Source organism: Charadrius vociferus, unplaced genomic scaffold, assembly GCF_000708025.1.
Source record: "Charadrius vociferus isolate BGI_N301 unplaced genomic scaffold, ASM70802v2 scaffold477, whole genome shotgun sequence".
In the NCBI taxonomy this organism is placed as follows: Eukaryota; Metazoa; Chordata; class Aves; order Charadriiformes; family Charadriidae; genus Charadrius; species Charadrius vociferus.
The window spans coordinates 1,067,902-1,079,927 of NW_009649449.1; the positions used below are offsets into that span (position 1 = coordinate 1,067,902).

The 12,026-nt window shown below is 37.3% G+C and overlaps 1 protein-coding gene across 3 annotated transcripts in view; it reads right to left on the minus strand.

Moving 5' to 3' along the window:
• Positions 1-12,026, minus strand: part of KIF1B (kinesin family member 1B) — an 86,288-nt gene that overhangs the window by 54,652 nt on the left and 19,610 nt on the right. For all 3 annotated transcript variants that reach the window (XM_009889558.1, XM_009889557.1, XM_009889559.1), the window contains exons 4-11: positions 10,804-10,869; positions 8,679-8,857; positions 7,839-7,950; positions 6,705-6,782; positions 6,456-6,521; positions 4,083-4,158; positions 3,703-3,781; positions 3,013-3,155 (exon numbers count right to left, since the gene is read on the minus strand). In XM_009889558.1, the coding sequence (XP_009887860.1) occupies positions 3,013-3,155; positions 3,703-3,781; positions 4,083-4,158; positions 6,456-6,521; positions 6,705-6,782; positions 7,839-7,950; positions 8,679-8,857; positions 10,804-10,869 (799 nt within the window). The remainder of the gene's footprint in view (positions 1-3,012; positions 3,156-3,702; positions 3,782-4,082; positions 4,159-6,455; positions 6,522-6,704; positions 6,783-7,838; positions 7,951-8,678; positions 8,858-10,803; positions 10,870-12,026) is intronic.

Genomic DNA, 12,026 nt, shown 5'->3' on the forward strand with positions numbered 1-12,026 from the left:
ACAGGAGAGTTTGTAAATCACCTGTCAGTCGATGATAGGGAGAAGAGAACACAAGTTCACAACATCATTATGTTCCTTCTTGACCCTCCTTATCTGAAAAATGGCAATCTAAGATACCTGATCAGTGAAATATCTGATAAGGCTCTCATAATTCAGAAGATGCATTTTGGTCTTAGTTTAGATGAGGAAGACCTAAAAAAATATGCAAAACTTCACAAGGCAGCTTCTGCAGCCTGCAAAACTGAAGGCCTGAAAAACGCCTCCTTGTAAGACAGAAAATAACGAATGATTCAAGAACAAATATCCAAAGGCAATTTATTTTAATCTAACTTAGCTTTTCAGAAATGTTTGTAAACCATACCCTCAGAATAATCACACCAAAAAAAAATTCTTCTAACATGGAATGTCAGACAACTAACTAGCTCGGTTTTAATAATTTTCACAGTTTCGAATTCTATTTCAAAAATAAATCCTTTAAAATAAGTATTCTTAGGAAAGAAACAGGTCAAATCAGACCTGCCAAGTTATAAACAAGGGCTTCACGCTTACAAAAATGAGATGCTCACCCAGACATTGCATAAATTTCCCTGTCCTCCTACATCTCCTCTACTCGTACCCTGAACAATCCCGCTATTGTCAGCCTTGTGCCCTAGTTCACTCCACATTCAACCTGCTGTTTCAGCCTCCCGAAACTGATGATTGCATCAAGTCAGTTTGAAAACCACCATCTGCAAATACAGGAAGCAGGGGTGGGAGTTCAACGGAAGAAAAGCAGGTTAAGGAAAAGGAATGCCATTGGGATGAGGAAAGCAGGCATGACAGAGCAGGGAGGATGAAGTCTCCAAAGGCCAATAGCCGCATGCACTCCTGAAGAGAACGGACGTGGCGCTTGCAATAGCTTTCACAGTTGCTGTAACCACAGAGAACCAAAACCCTCAACATCATGCACGCTTCTCCTGAAGGCTGTAGCTTTCACACGGATGACATATGCACACGCTGGAAGCAGCATCAGAACGTCAGACAAGGCCAGGATGAGTCTTTACACCACCAGTAGCTTTAGTTTTAGGAAATTTCAGACAGATCTCTTCCAGCTGACACTGAGTGAGGGCAAGGAAGACTAACTGAAATAGTTTAAAAAGGTCTACCAACACAAAATCTACATAGAATACCTCTCTCTTGCAATGGACTACATATTTCCCTTTCATAGAAGCAAACAGTAGAACAACAATAAAATGCTATTTGCTGACTGTTTTTAACCCTAGTAAGTTAGCCATCTGCAACCAAGTATTTGAGCTCAAATAAGAGCCCTTCATCAGTATAAGATGTCCAACTTTTTTTTTTTTTGAGACTACACAAAACAAATAAATCTAATTCTCCAGAAGGAACTGGTAACATTTCATCTTGCCTTAAACAACTGACACATTTAAAACAAATACTTGTAGGTGGAAAAGAGATGTTAAAAGGCCAGGAAGCTAGGTGAGTAGAAGCTGTTTCAACTGAGTAACCTGAGAAAGCTTTGAGAAAAAGATTTTTCTATTTCTAAACCGTTGGCTGTCATGAAACAAGACTAAAGAATTACCACTCTCTCCCTTCTATATTCTGCCAGAAAGAAAGGAGTGACCACAGGTTGCATTTTAAAACTTTGGACTTTTTTGGGACTGTCGACTCAATCTAAGAAATGCTAGTTAAGCTAGTTTCCATGAAACTGCATTGCGTTCCACAGTGAGTGTTCTGTCTGGGATTTCCCTGTGAGAAATGCTGGCATGCAAAGCTCAGTTAAAAGCTGACCCAGAGAAAGCAGGTTAAAAAGAGAACCACACAATACACACATTTGCCTCCACTTCCAGAGTATTCATCTCCCATTGGATCAACTGAAAGGAAGCAGGAGGGAAAATACAAGAAGGATCAAAATTGAAGGTTCACCAATGACACAGGAAGGGAAGAGAATACTACTTGATGTTTAAAGAAACAAAACACAATTTTCAGTAACATGTTTTTTTCAGTTTTGATTTAGAACCAAAAAACAGACTGTACCAAGCATGAAAACACCTGCATTTCATTGACTTCTGGCCCCATTCTCTTGAAAACAAGCAAACACAAACGTAAACACGTTACACATCTTTAGGCAGTCTGTGACTAAGTCAGGACTTCTGTGTCAGAGGCAAATAAGCTCTGACAAATCAGAAACTGGTGCAACATTCACTTTTTTTTAGGTCAAAGAATCTTTTAATCCACTGGAATACATTCTGTGTTTTTATGGGCATCTCCTTCACCAGGAATTAAATCACTGTTCATATTATAGGAGAATGTATCAGTTAAAATTGTAGTTTATTTGCCTTGTTTGGAACGGAGGACAAGGAAAGAATTCAGGCACAAGTGCATCCTGGTGCTTTAAGAGGTTGTTGGCAAAGCAGATCAGTACAATACTGCTCTGCCAACCTAACTCAATCTCGCCCCAAAAGAATTCATTATTTATTCACAAGCAGCTGTTTCATAGCTTGTTATTTTGAGATGACAAATGGTTTGTCACTCAGGGCATTGTCTAACAGGAATTAGCCATCGTTTTCTTTTCTCAGCAAGGACGGCATTGAAGCCAGGTATCAACTAATAACCTTAACCCTTTAAGGAAGAAGAAAAGATGCTTGCTTTCTCAGTATGAAATTACACTGCTATATCTCAACTCTCCTTTTATTGGCAGCCAGACAAAAAGCCCTCCATACCTTACCAGGGCAACTCCTGAACGTGCAAATTTATTACACAAAATCATTTCTACAGCAACAGGAAACTCAATCTCTGTGTTTTTCCTTCAGAGTTTGAAGGTGGCCTGTCAACGCTACAGGCAGTTCTAGGATAGGTTGTTTAAAGACAGAAGAGGTTACCACTTGTAAAACCATGTTCAAAATTACCTACATTTAACTCCCATGTTTTAGATCCCTTTCTCTCACAGGCCCAGCTGTCCTTCCTCCACAAGAGACCAACCTCAAGATGGTGCGGTCTGTTTAATCCACTTACTGTCAATAATATCTCCCAGCCCTTGGGCACGCAGGAGATCCTTAAGCCTTGTCACCTCCTCCTTCAGCTCACGCACCAGCTTGGCATTGGGATCTTCATTGATTACAGCATTGCATTTAATCTGTTTTGCACGATCAGCATATCTGTAACCAGACCAAAACAATGAAATCTTACAATGAACATCTAAGTGCTTATATGCAACACAGGAATGCAGCAATATAGGAGACATTTAGCTTGCAGCTGCATGTCAGAAGAGAACCCTGGATTACATCCAATCATACATTTGAACTCATATTTAATAAAGGGTATTGCTGCGAAAAAGACAGGTCCTATTCAAGATGGATTAACAACATGTACAACAGATAACATGTTTTTTACTTTTTTCTTTATTCAGTGCTTGGAAGTCTCAGTTTGACTAATATGCTCAATTTTAGGGACCACACTGGAAAAGAACATATGAACACAAGAAGATGAGTTTGATTTTTCAAGTTAAGAGTAGGCAATAAATCCCTAACTCCCCATTCACATACAATAGATTGGTTTTCCTCTTTCAGGGTAATTGAGCTCTTGCCAGTATAGAGTCGTTTTCCCCACAGATTTTCTCAAAGTATAATAACCCAAAGGTATGAAGGATAGAAAGTGGCCATTAGAGCTAACAGCTACCCATATCCACATATAAAAAGAAAGTACCTTAAAGTGCTCAAAGTTTCATCATAGTTTATGTCTGCTGGACTCAAAGCAGCAACCATCGCAGTTCTGGAGTTACCACCTATAATGAACAGGCAACATTCTAGATGAAACTTCAGTGCACTATCTAGGCACTAGTTACCTACTAAAGACCAGTATTTTCAATAAATTATAGAATTCAACTATATTCTGCCTTACTAAGGAACATACAAAAATCATAGGAAAAAGAGTTGTAACTTAAACAAAAGGTGGAACTGTATAACTCAGATTTGACTACTAAAAATATTTAACCTCATACTTGATACAAATTTACATGAGTTAAAAGCAGTCAGAAAATTCAGCAATAATTACTTTCCACATCGGCGCACGCAAATCAGCCATACCTAGATTTTCTCGAAGAAGCCATGTTAGTACAGAATCTCTGTATGGTATAAAGTCTGTCTTCTTCTTTTTTTTACTCTACAAAGAAAGAACACAATACTGAAAAATAGACACCAAATGGAAAACTAATATTTAAGACAAAAAATCATAGTTTAACTATTAGAGGAACCATGACAGCATACACATACGCTATCTAAACAGAGGGGTGGCCCTACTGAGTATGAAATTAGTTAACATGCAACATATTCAGATATCTAAATAGATGATAAGCACACTCCAGAGAATTCCCTTGATGCACTACCTTCAGAAAGGTTTTTCTGTGTATGAAGAATATCTTCCTGACATTTAAATTCTGTGTTTTAACACTATTCCAACAGAATTTAAGCAGTAAACCTTACTTGTTCAGGGGAAGATTCACTTTTCCTTTGATAGAAAAGTTACGGCTTTTTAGAGCAGTCAAAAGTCTATTACAGGAGATTGCACAGCTAGAGAGACACAGGGGCGCACGTGAAAGGACAACTACCCAATCCTCTTGTGTTTCTGGAAGCAGTTATTAGCAAACTTGGGGCCAGAACAGATGAAAGTATTTGGTCACAGAAATCAGAAGTATGAGTAGAAAGTGGTTTGGGGTTGGGTTTTTTTTGTGGTTTTATTTTGTGGGCTTTTTTTTAATAATATAAAAAAAAAAAACCCAAGAAGTTTACAGAGACTACTCAAACCAAAGCACAAAGCCCAACTATTTAAGTATTTTATCCCACAATGAGTAGTGACCAATGTAGAACTTCCACACAAGAGAAGAGGGCCTTCGCTGCACCTTTGGCAGACCTCCCTCCAAATTTCATTTTAAAGGCTTTCCCTAGCTTCTTTATTTGGTCTAAAAGAAATAATGATTAATCTCAAAAGCTCTGTAACAGAACGTGAATCTTGGGTCGTCCGTTTGCTTAAACAAATAGTATGCAAACATCTTGCTTCAAGAGATGCCAAAAGTTTAATTCCATGCAACATTTAACAGAGGATATGGCTTTGCAATAAAAGGCCTGACTGTAATTTGTGTGAAACTCCCCTTAACACTCAAAAAGTGCTTAAAATGTGAGTGTTAGTCTTGCAATAGTTCTATTGTCCCTTGCCAAAGGTGAGTAACCTTACAACGGACAAGTGAAACTACTAAGGGCAGGTAAGCACCAGATGCTAAAACTAGAAAGTGAAAACTAGAATTGACTATCGCCTACAAACCATCACACGGGGTAAAAAAAAAAAAAAAATAGCATGGAGAGTACAGGCATGAAAACAAAGGCAAAGTTATCCATACTAAAAGTAAATATTCCCAACGTAAATCATCAAATCAGAAGCAAGACTGTAATAAAGTAATATTCCTAAATACATACTTAAAGGTATACTTTTCATTAATTTATCCCTAACCCTAGAACATTTTTATATTTTAGTACTAATAGTTCTCAGGCTTTATGACTATAATGTTTAGTCACCAGAATTTCTCAAAGACCTGACATAAGAACCCTGCTCTTTGATTCCAAAGTGAAGAGAATAAAATCATACATTCAGGCAAAAAAGACAACATCTGCTACTACTCAGACCATCATACCTTGCTGGTGCAGTTATCCTAAGTTGAAAGCATTAAAAAAAAGAGGAATAAAATACAAGATGAGCTTCTTAACAGAGCTTTATATATAATTTCCCTGTTAGCTTAGATAGTGGTTTCTTTTCTTGAGAAGCCCAGTGAATGAGAATAGTTTTCATTTTAAAAAAGTCTAAAAAGCACTTAAGTGTATTCAACCTGTTGAGAACTCACTTTTAAAAGGAACAGCAGTAATTTACTACTTTTTTGTGTTTATAAAAAGTAGTCGAGTGTAAGAGACAAAGTACTTTCCTAAACCTACAACATTATGTTTGGATCAACATACGTTCACTCAACTCAACACATTATTAAGTCTTGCCATAGCAAAAAAAGCCAGTGATAATCAATTTATTACATTGGCATTTCTAAAATTTTTAACAACAAAACTGCAGTTAGTTTTCTAAAATTATAATTTCAAATAAAAATAAAATTACTGCTTTACCAAACTAAAAGCTTGCTATGTGAACAGGTCTTCTACACACATACAGGCTTCTTTGGCAAGGCCTCTTCTCAGCTAAACAAACCAATGCTTCAATCTATCGACACGTAAAGCATCTCCCAGCCTGTGTGACATCCATAGAACACCATCAGCACTATTCACCTATCAAAATACACACAGCTAATTCGGCTGAGAACACTAGGCCAAGAACAGTGACTGATTCTTCTGTACTCATTGGTTTTTACCGTCTCAGTTTTACTAGCTATGGAAAGGTTGTTGCAGGTAAGTAAATGCTGCACTTACCACTTCAGCCAGTGCTGAAATAACTTTGCCCAGAGTTGTGAGAGACTTGTTTATATTTGCTCCTTCCTGAGAAAACAGAATCCAATATTATACAGTAATTAAAGTTGTTCAACCATGACTAAGTAAGGGGGGGTCTTCAGTTTTGCAACTATTTTTTGCACACTTATCTTAGCAATCCTTTCTTTTCCTTATTATTTGTCAAGCAAAGACTTCACATGATGCTTGTGCACCCACTTCCCTTTCTTTTACCTTTAATCGGGTTCCTTTGGCACCAGTTGAATCAGCTCGCTCACTCCCAGCTAGATCCACAAGGCTAATCTTGCTGACCTGAAGAGAGAAAGCATATTAACAAGGAGAATTATTTCTTGGAGAACTAGAGTAAGAACAAAACCGCAAAGAATTCTATGGCATGAGAACCCTACTGTCTAAAAAAAAAAAAAGAAAAAAAAATCACCGTAGTGTGCTTAAAACTACAGTCAAACAAAGTTTTCACAAGCATTTAGCTTGATGCTGTTATCTCAGGGATAAGAAGCGTCAAGGATGATTCTCTGTTTCAAGTATCACTATACTCTACCTAAAAAGGGAACAAGGTCTCACACGAACAGAGCAGAACAGAACTTAAAAGAAATTGCATTACTGCTACAGACAATGCAAGAATTCCAAAGGAAGAGAAACCTGAAGTTCCAGCTTGACTCTAGTGACACCAACAATAAAGCACTGGCCTAACTAAAGCTTCAGACTGCATGTCAGTTAATAATTTTACAGGGTCTTACCATTTGGGGGAAGTGTGGTGTCTTCAATACATAAATGTTTTCAAATCTGTGCATAGTATTCAGTTCAGAAACGTAAACATTACCTGTATTTCAGCTACTTTTTTATGCAGAGCCTCAGTTTCAAAGTAACAAAAGCCAGAAACTGTTCCATGCTAAACAGCATACCTCCTTTTAACATGCAAATTCCAGAAAGTGCCTAAGTCTCACTCATCCCAATTCCTGTGCCCAAAGAAAAGAACTAACGAGGCAAATATTCTGCACTGACAAGCAAAACCAGGCAAAGTTCTGGGAAAAAGACTGGGGAAGATTAACTTCTTTTATTTCATATATCCCTCCCCATAGAACCTAGTCCTTAAGGCCATTTTGCCCACATCTATATATTCTCCTCCTGCACATATTCCCCATTTAGTGGTTTTTAGAATTACAATCAAACAAAATCCCATAAGAAATAAAAGGGCTCTGTCAAGGCATACAGCAAGTTCGCCCTTAAACAAGACACCAGGAAAAAACTCAATTCATTCTCATTATCTCATAATACTGCCAATAAGAATAAGTCACTGCAGGGAAGATTTGTGAAAAACAGTCAGAAAGCCACTTATCTGTAACATACCTTCTCTGTGGAAAGATCAGTTTCTGTGTCATGTTTCTTCTGAGTAAAGACAATTGTAAACACAGCATGAGAGCGGCTGCTGGTTTCATTCATGTTGGTAGCTGCCACAGTCCTGTAAGGTGAACAGACAGGGACATGTTTCGAAAACAGCAGTCTCTGTGCTGCAAGTACAGCTACCTGCAGGGCTGAATGCAGCTGCAGAGGAATGAGACCAAGAGGCTGTACAGTTGACGTTCTGCCCTGTAACCAAGACCAAGCCACACCGAATACCATTAAGAAAGCCTCTGATTTTCCACTCCTGAATTACTCCCCTCTTCATCAGTTTAAACAGAGCTTCCTCAATCTGTCTACTCAATAATCTACACTACACTCAAACATCCAAGAAAACTCAAGCAGCAGTTAACACATTGTTAAATGGAGCCTACAGCTGACATGAAAACAACTACTAATGAACTAGAACCTAAAGCTAGAAGCCAACTTTAGTCCTGACCACGTGAATGAATGACAGAGGAGACTCTGTTCACATGTTTATTTATACCAATATAGTGATACAGTGCACAAGGAAGGCAGAACTAAACACCAGTGTAATTATTCACATTGGTCTCAAGCCATTACAAGCTTTAAATACCTATATAGCGATTTGCAGCACTATTTCAGCACACAAATCAATTTCAGCCTTTTAACAGCATTGATCAGTGTATATTTCAACAACCATCCTCATGTGACATGAGATTTTTAAAAAGTGCCGATGCATTAATTACAGAAGATATTTTAAGTTTGCTGCTATATGTCATATATCCCCACAGAGATAAAAATATATAACGTGCTACCATCACTAACCTGGCTTTGTTCCCAGCATCCATGAGGTCTGCAATGTCTGTGTAAGACGTGACTGCTAACTTGGACAGATCTTCCACATACGGTCCGAGCAGAGGATGTTCTCGCACCCGCAAATTCCCTTTGTTCTTCGGGTTCAACAAGTCTCTGACTCTCTCACAATAAATCTCCATGTAACTCACCTGAAAACAGGAATTTGCATGGACAATTTAGTGTTTCTTAAGGCTTCCTCTGCAAGCAGCTCTGCAGCATTTCAGAAACTTCCCCCAGTCCACCACAGGAAAGCTGTAGGTGGGTGTCTCAGTTCACGAAACAGCTTGAGACAATGGCCAGAAGAGCCACTAGTCTCAGGCATCAGATCTCCAACACAATTTGCAGGCCTGGCATCCATGCACAGATCCCTCAACCATTTAAAAAACTATTGGTGTTTAATTAAAAATTATACACTTGAGTTCACAATCATCTTAACAGCTTTAATATGACACAGAAGCAAAACTACCTTTCTAAAGAGGCAAACAAGACCTGGTCAAAGTCTGCTTACAAGGACTCTGCTCACAAGGAATCTCTCTTATGAACCTCCAAACCAAACTTAAGGGAAAACAAATTAATTTCTTTGTATACAGAGAAGCAACTTCTCGTTCTAAGCTGTACCCACAGCCTGCTATATTCCCGAGTCACCAGTACAATTATTCAAACTACAGTAATCTTAAATCTGCACCCTCTGAAATAAATTATAAAGCTAAGATTATTTTTAAATGCATTCTTTAATTTTTATGTTTCTCATGGTATTAGGTTTATCCCAGTCCAACACTTAGCAGCTGCAGCAGTCAAGATATTAAATATTGAAAGAGATAATAAGCTATTCACTTTCATTCTGTGGAAAGATTACATATATAAGCAGCAGGTCCAGAAATGTTGAGATTGAAGATCTCTTCTTGTACAAATGCAATTCAGAAAAGTTAATTCTATATCCAAAACAGATCACAATACACTATTTATACATTTCCATCACTATTTCTGTCTAGCCATCTCCCTTCTCTGATTATTTGTCAGATGTTCAATCTTCCAGATTTCCATTATAAGAGAGACTATTTCTCTCTCACATGCACAAATCTATGCTTGGAGACATAATCAGAAACATAAACAAGTACCAAATACAAAAAACATCATGAAAGTGTGGGAATCTTCTCATTCTGAAATCCTAAACATGATACTCCTGTGGCATTCAAGCATTAAGTCCTCAAACGTTAATAAAATACAATTAAATGAAGCGCTGAAATGGACAGATTCAAAGTCACAGAACGAGTCATTTTCCAGTTCTGTAATTTAGAAGCAGTAATGACTGGAGTCCACGTTTATTAACCGTAATCACATCTGATTTCTACTGCCTTTTTGGTCTTCCTTTCTTTCGAAGTCTGCAACATAGTTACATGTCAATCCATTAAAATTGACTGGGGGAAGGGGGGCAGGGAAACAGTAAAAGAAAGAAAATACTGTTTCTGCAAAGCGGCTGCTTTTATTTTTATTTTGGAGCAGGGCAAGGAGACAAGACAGAAAAAGAAATGCTGTAGTATGACAGCATATGAAAACTGATTTCTAAACACAAACCATCTTAAGTGAGGATAATAATTCAGAAAAATTAAGTACTGACAAATTTCTTATGTATGCATGGCCTGAACAATTTTTTATGTAAACCAGCTTTATTAACAGATGTCAGGTAAGACTACCTGACTAAGCTATTCTAGACAAGTCCTGTAGAGAAACAGGGTATAAATTATGGCTATAGTAATTGACAAGAAACCGGTAATCTTCCATTCAGCAGTAAAAAAAAAAAAATATATATATATATCTGTAAATGCATCTTTAGGTTTTTCAGCTCATCATTTCTTTCAGAATTGCTACACAGGTAAAGGTATACTAACTTTTTTTTGGGGGGGGTGAGGGGGGAGGTCCCAGAAAGGTTTTATTTACATTTGCCTCAAACATGAAACAGAGAAAAGACAAAAAGCTTAAAAAAAAACCCTAAAATAAAAAAAAAATCAGTATCTTATTGCAACAACAATAACACAGCACCTAACCTCAGCCTGATGCCCAGCACAGATATTCTATGATCCCTCGCCATACTCACCTCTACAGAATATGACATTTCTTCATTGCTGTTGTCATTGATTTTCTCAAACAGTTCTTCACATAGCTGAAAAGAGATTAAACCAAAGTCAGAAATCAGTCTTTACTGAATAGTAACAAGTAACTACTACGATATGCCATTAAATTGGCTTTACAGTGAGGGCAGGGGAAGAAAAAGAACCTATTACATCAACCACATACAGCCTCACTGGGAAGATACTTAATCTCAATTCTACATCACTACCATTCAACCTTATTTTATATAGTATCTCAGCAATTGTTCTAGGTTTAACCAATATTATTATTCCATACTATAAAAGTAGAAAAAGCCTATAATAACTGCAACTGGAAGTAATGATGTTAGAAAGGAACAATTAAAATCCTTAATCCTCTTCTAGTCTGATGAAAACAATAGTTTCTTTATTCGGTGTGCTGAAGTTCCAGGATTCAGATTTCAACCAATAGGCAGAAATTGTTTCAAAATTTAACAGTATCTTCATGTGAAGGATACTTAAACTATTAGCAGCCTACTGCTTCAGGAGTGCTCGTCCACAAATAACTGAAATGAGAGGCCTAAAATTAAGATAATAAAGGAAGAAGAAATGAACAGTGGGCAAGCCATGGGTATGTATTTGGAGATTAAAAAGCATGGGTACCGAAAGGCATAAGAATAGAAAGAGGTTTCTGGAACAGATATCTACAAGCCACTGTATGGAAAATAAGCAGATTATGAAGAACACAGGCAAATTTGAAAGTACACATTCTGAAGTATTCAGTAAACACATGATTAAAGTATTATAAAGTTTCACACTAGGGACTGGCAGACAGGGAATTTTGCCTACGCGTAAGAATTTAATGTCAACAACCTATATTACTTGGAACGTGATTGTGCTGTACCTTCTGTGTATGTGACAAGAAAAAGAACAAATTCAACAAGGTCTCCCTGAACAGATAATTTATTTTGTACCTTTATGAGAAGGCCTACCAGTGAAACTGGAGGGAAATTATTTTGTTTTAAAACTGTAGTAGGTAACAGGTGCATTATTAAATCTACAGGAGCACTAAGTTGCAGTTTTTTAGAACAATGTTTAATCTGTACATATTTGAGGTTTGAGAAAAACAAATAGGAATATCAAGATTACAACAAAAAATTTTAACATGAAAGTGTTGTCATAGATTTTCAGCTCATTTCACCTGTTACGCTGTCACTTTTTATTACAAAAT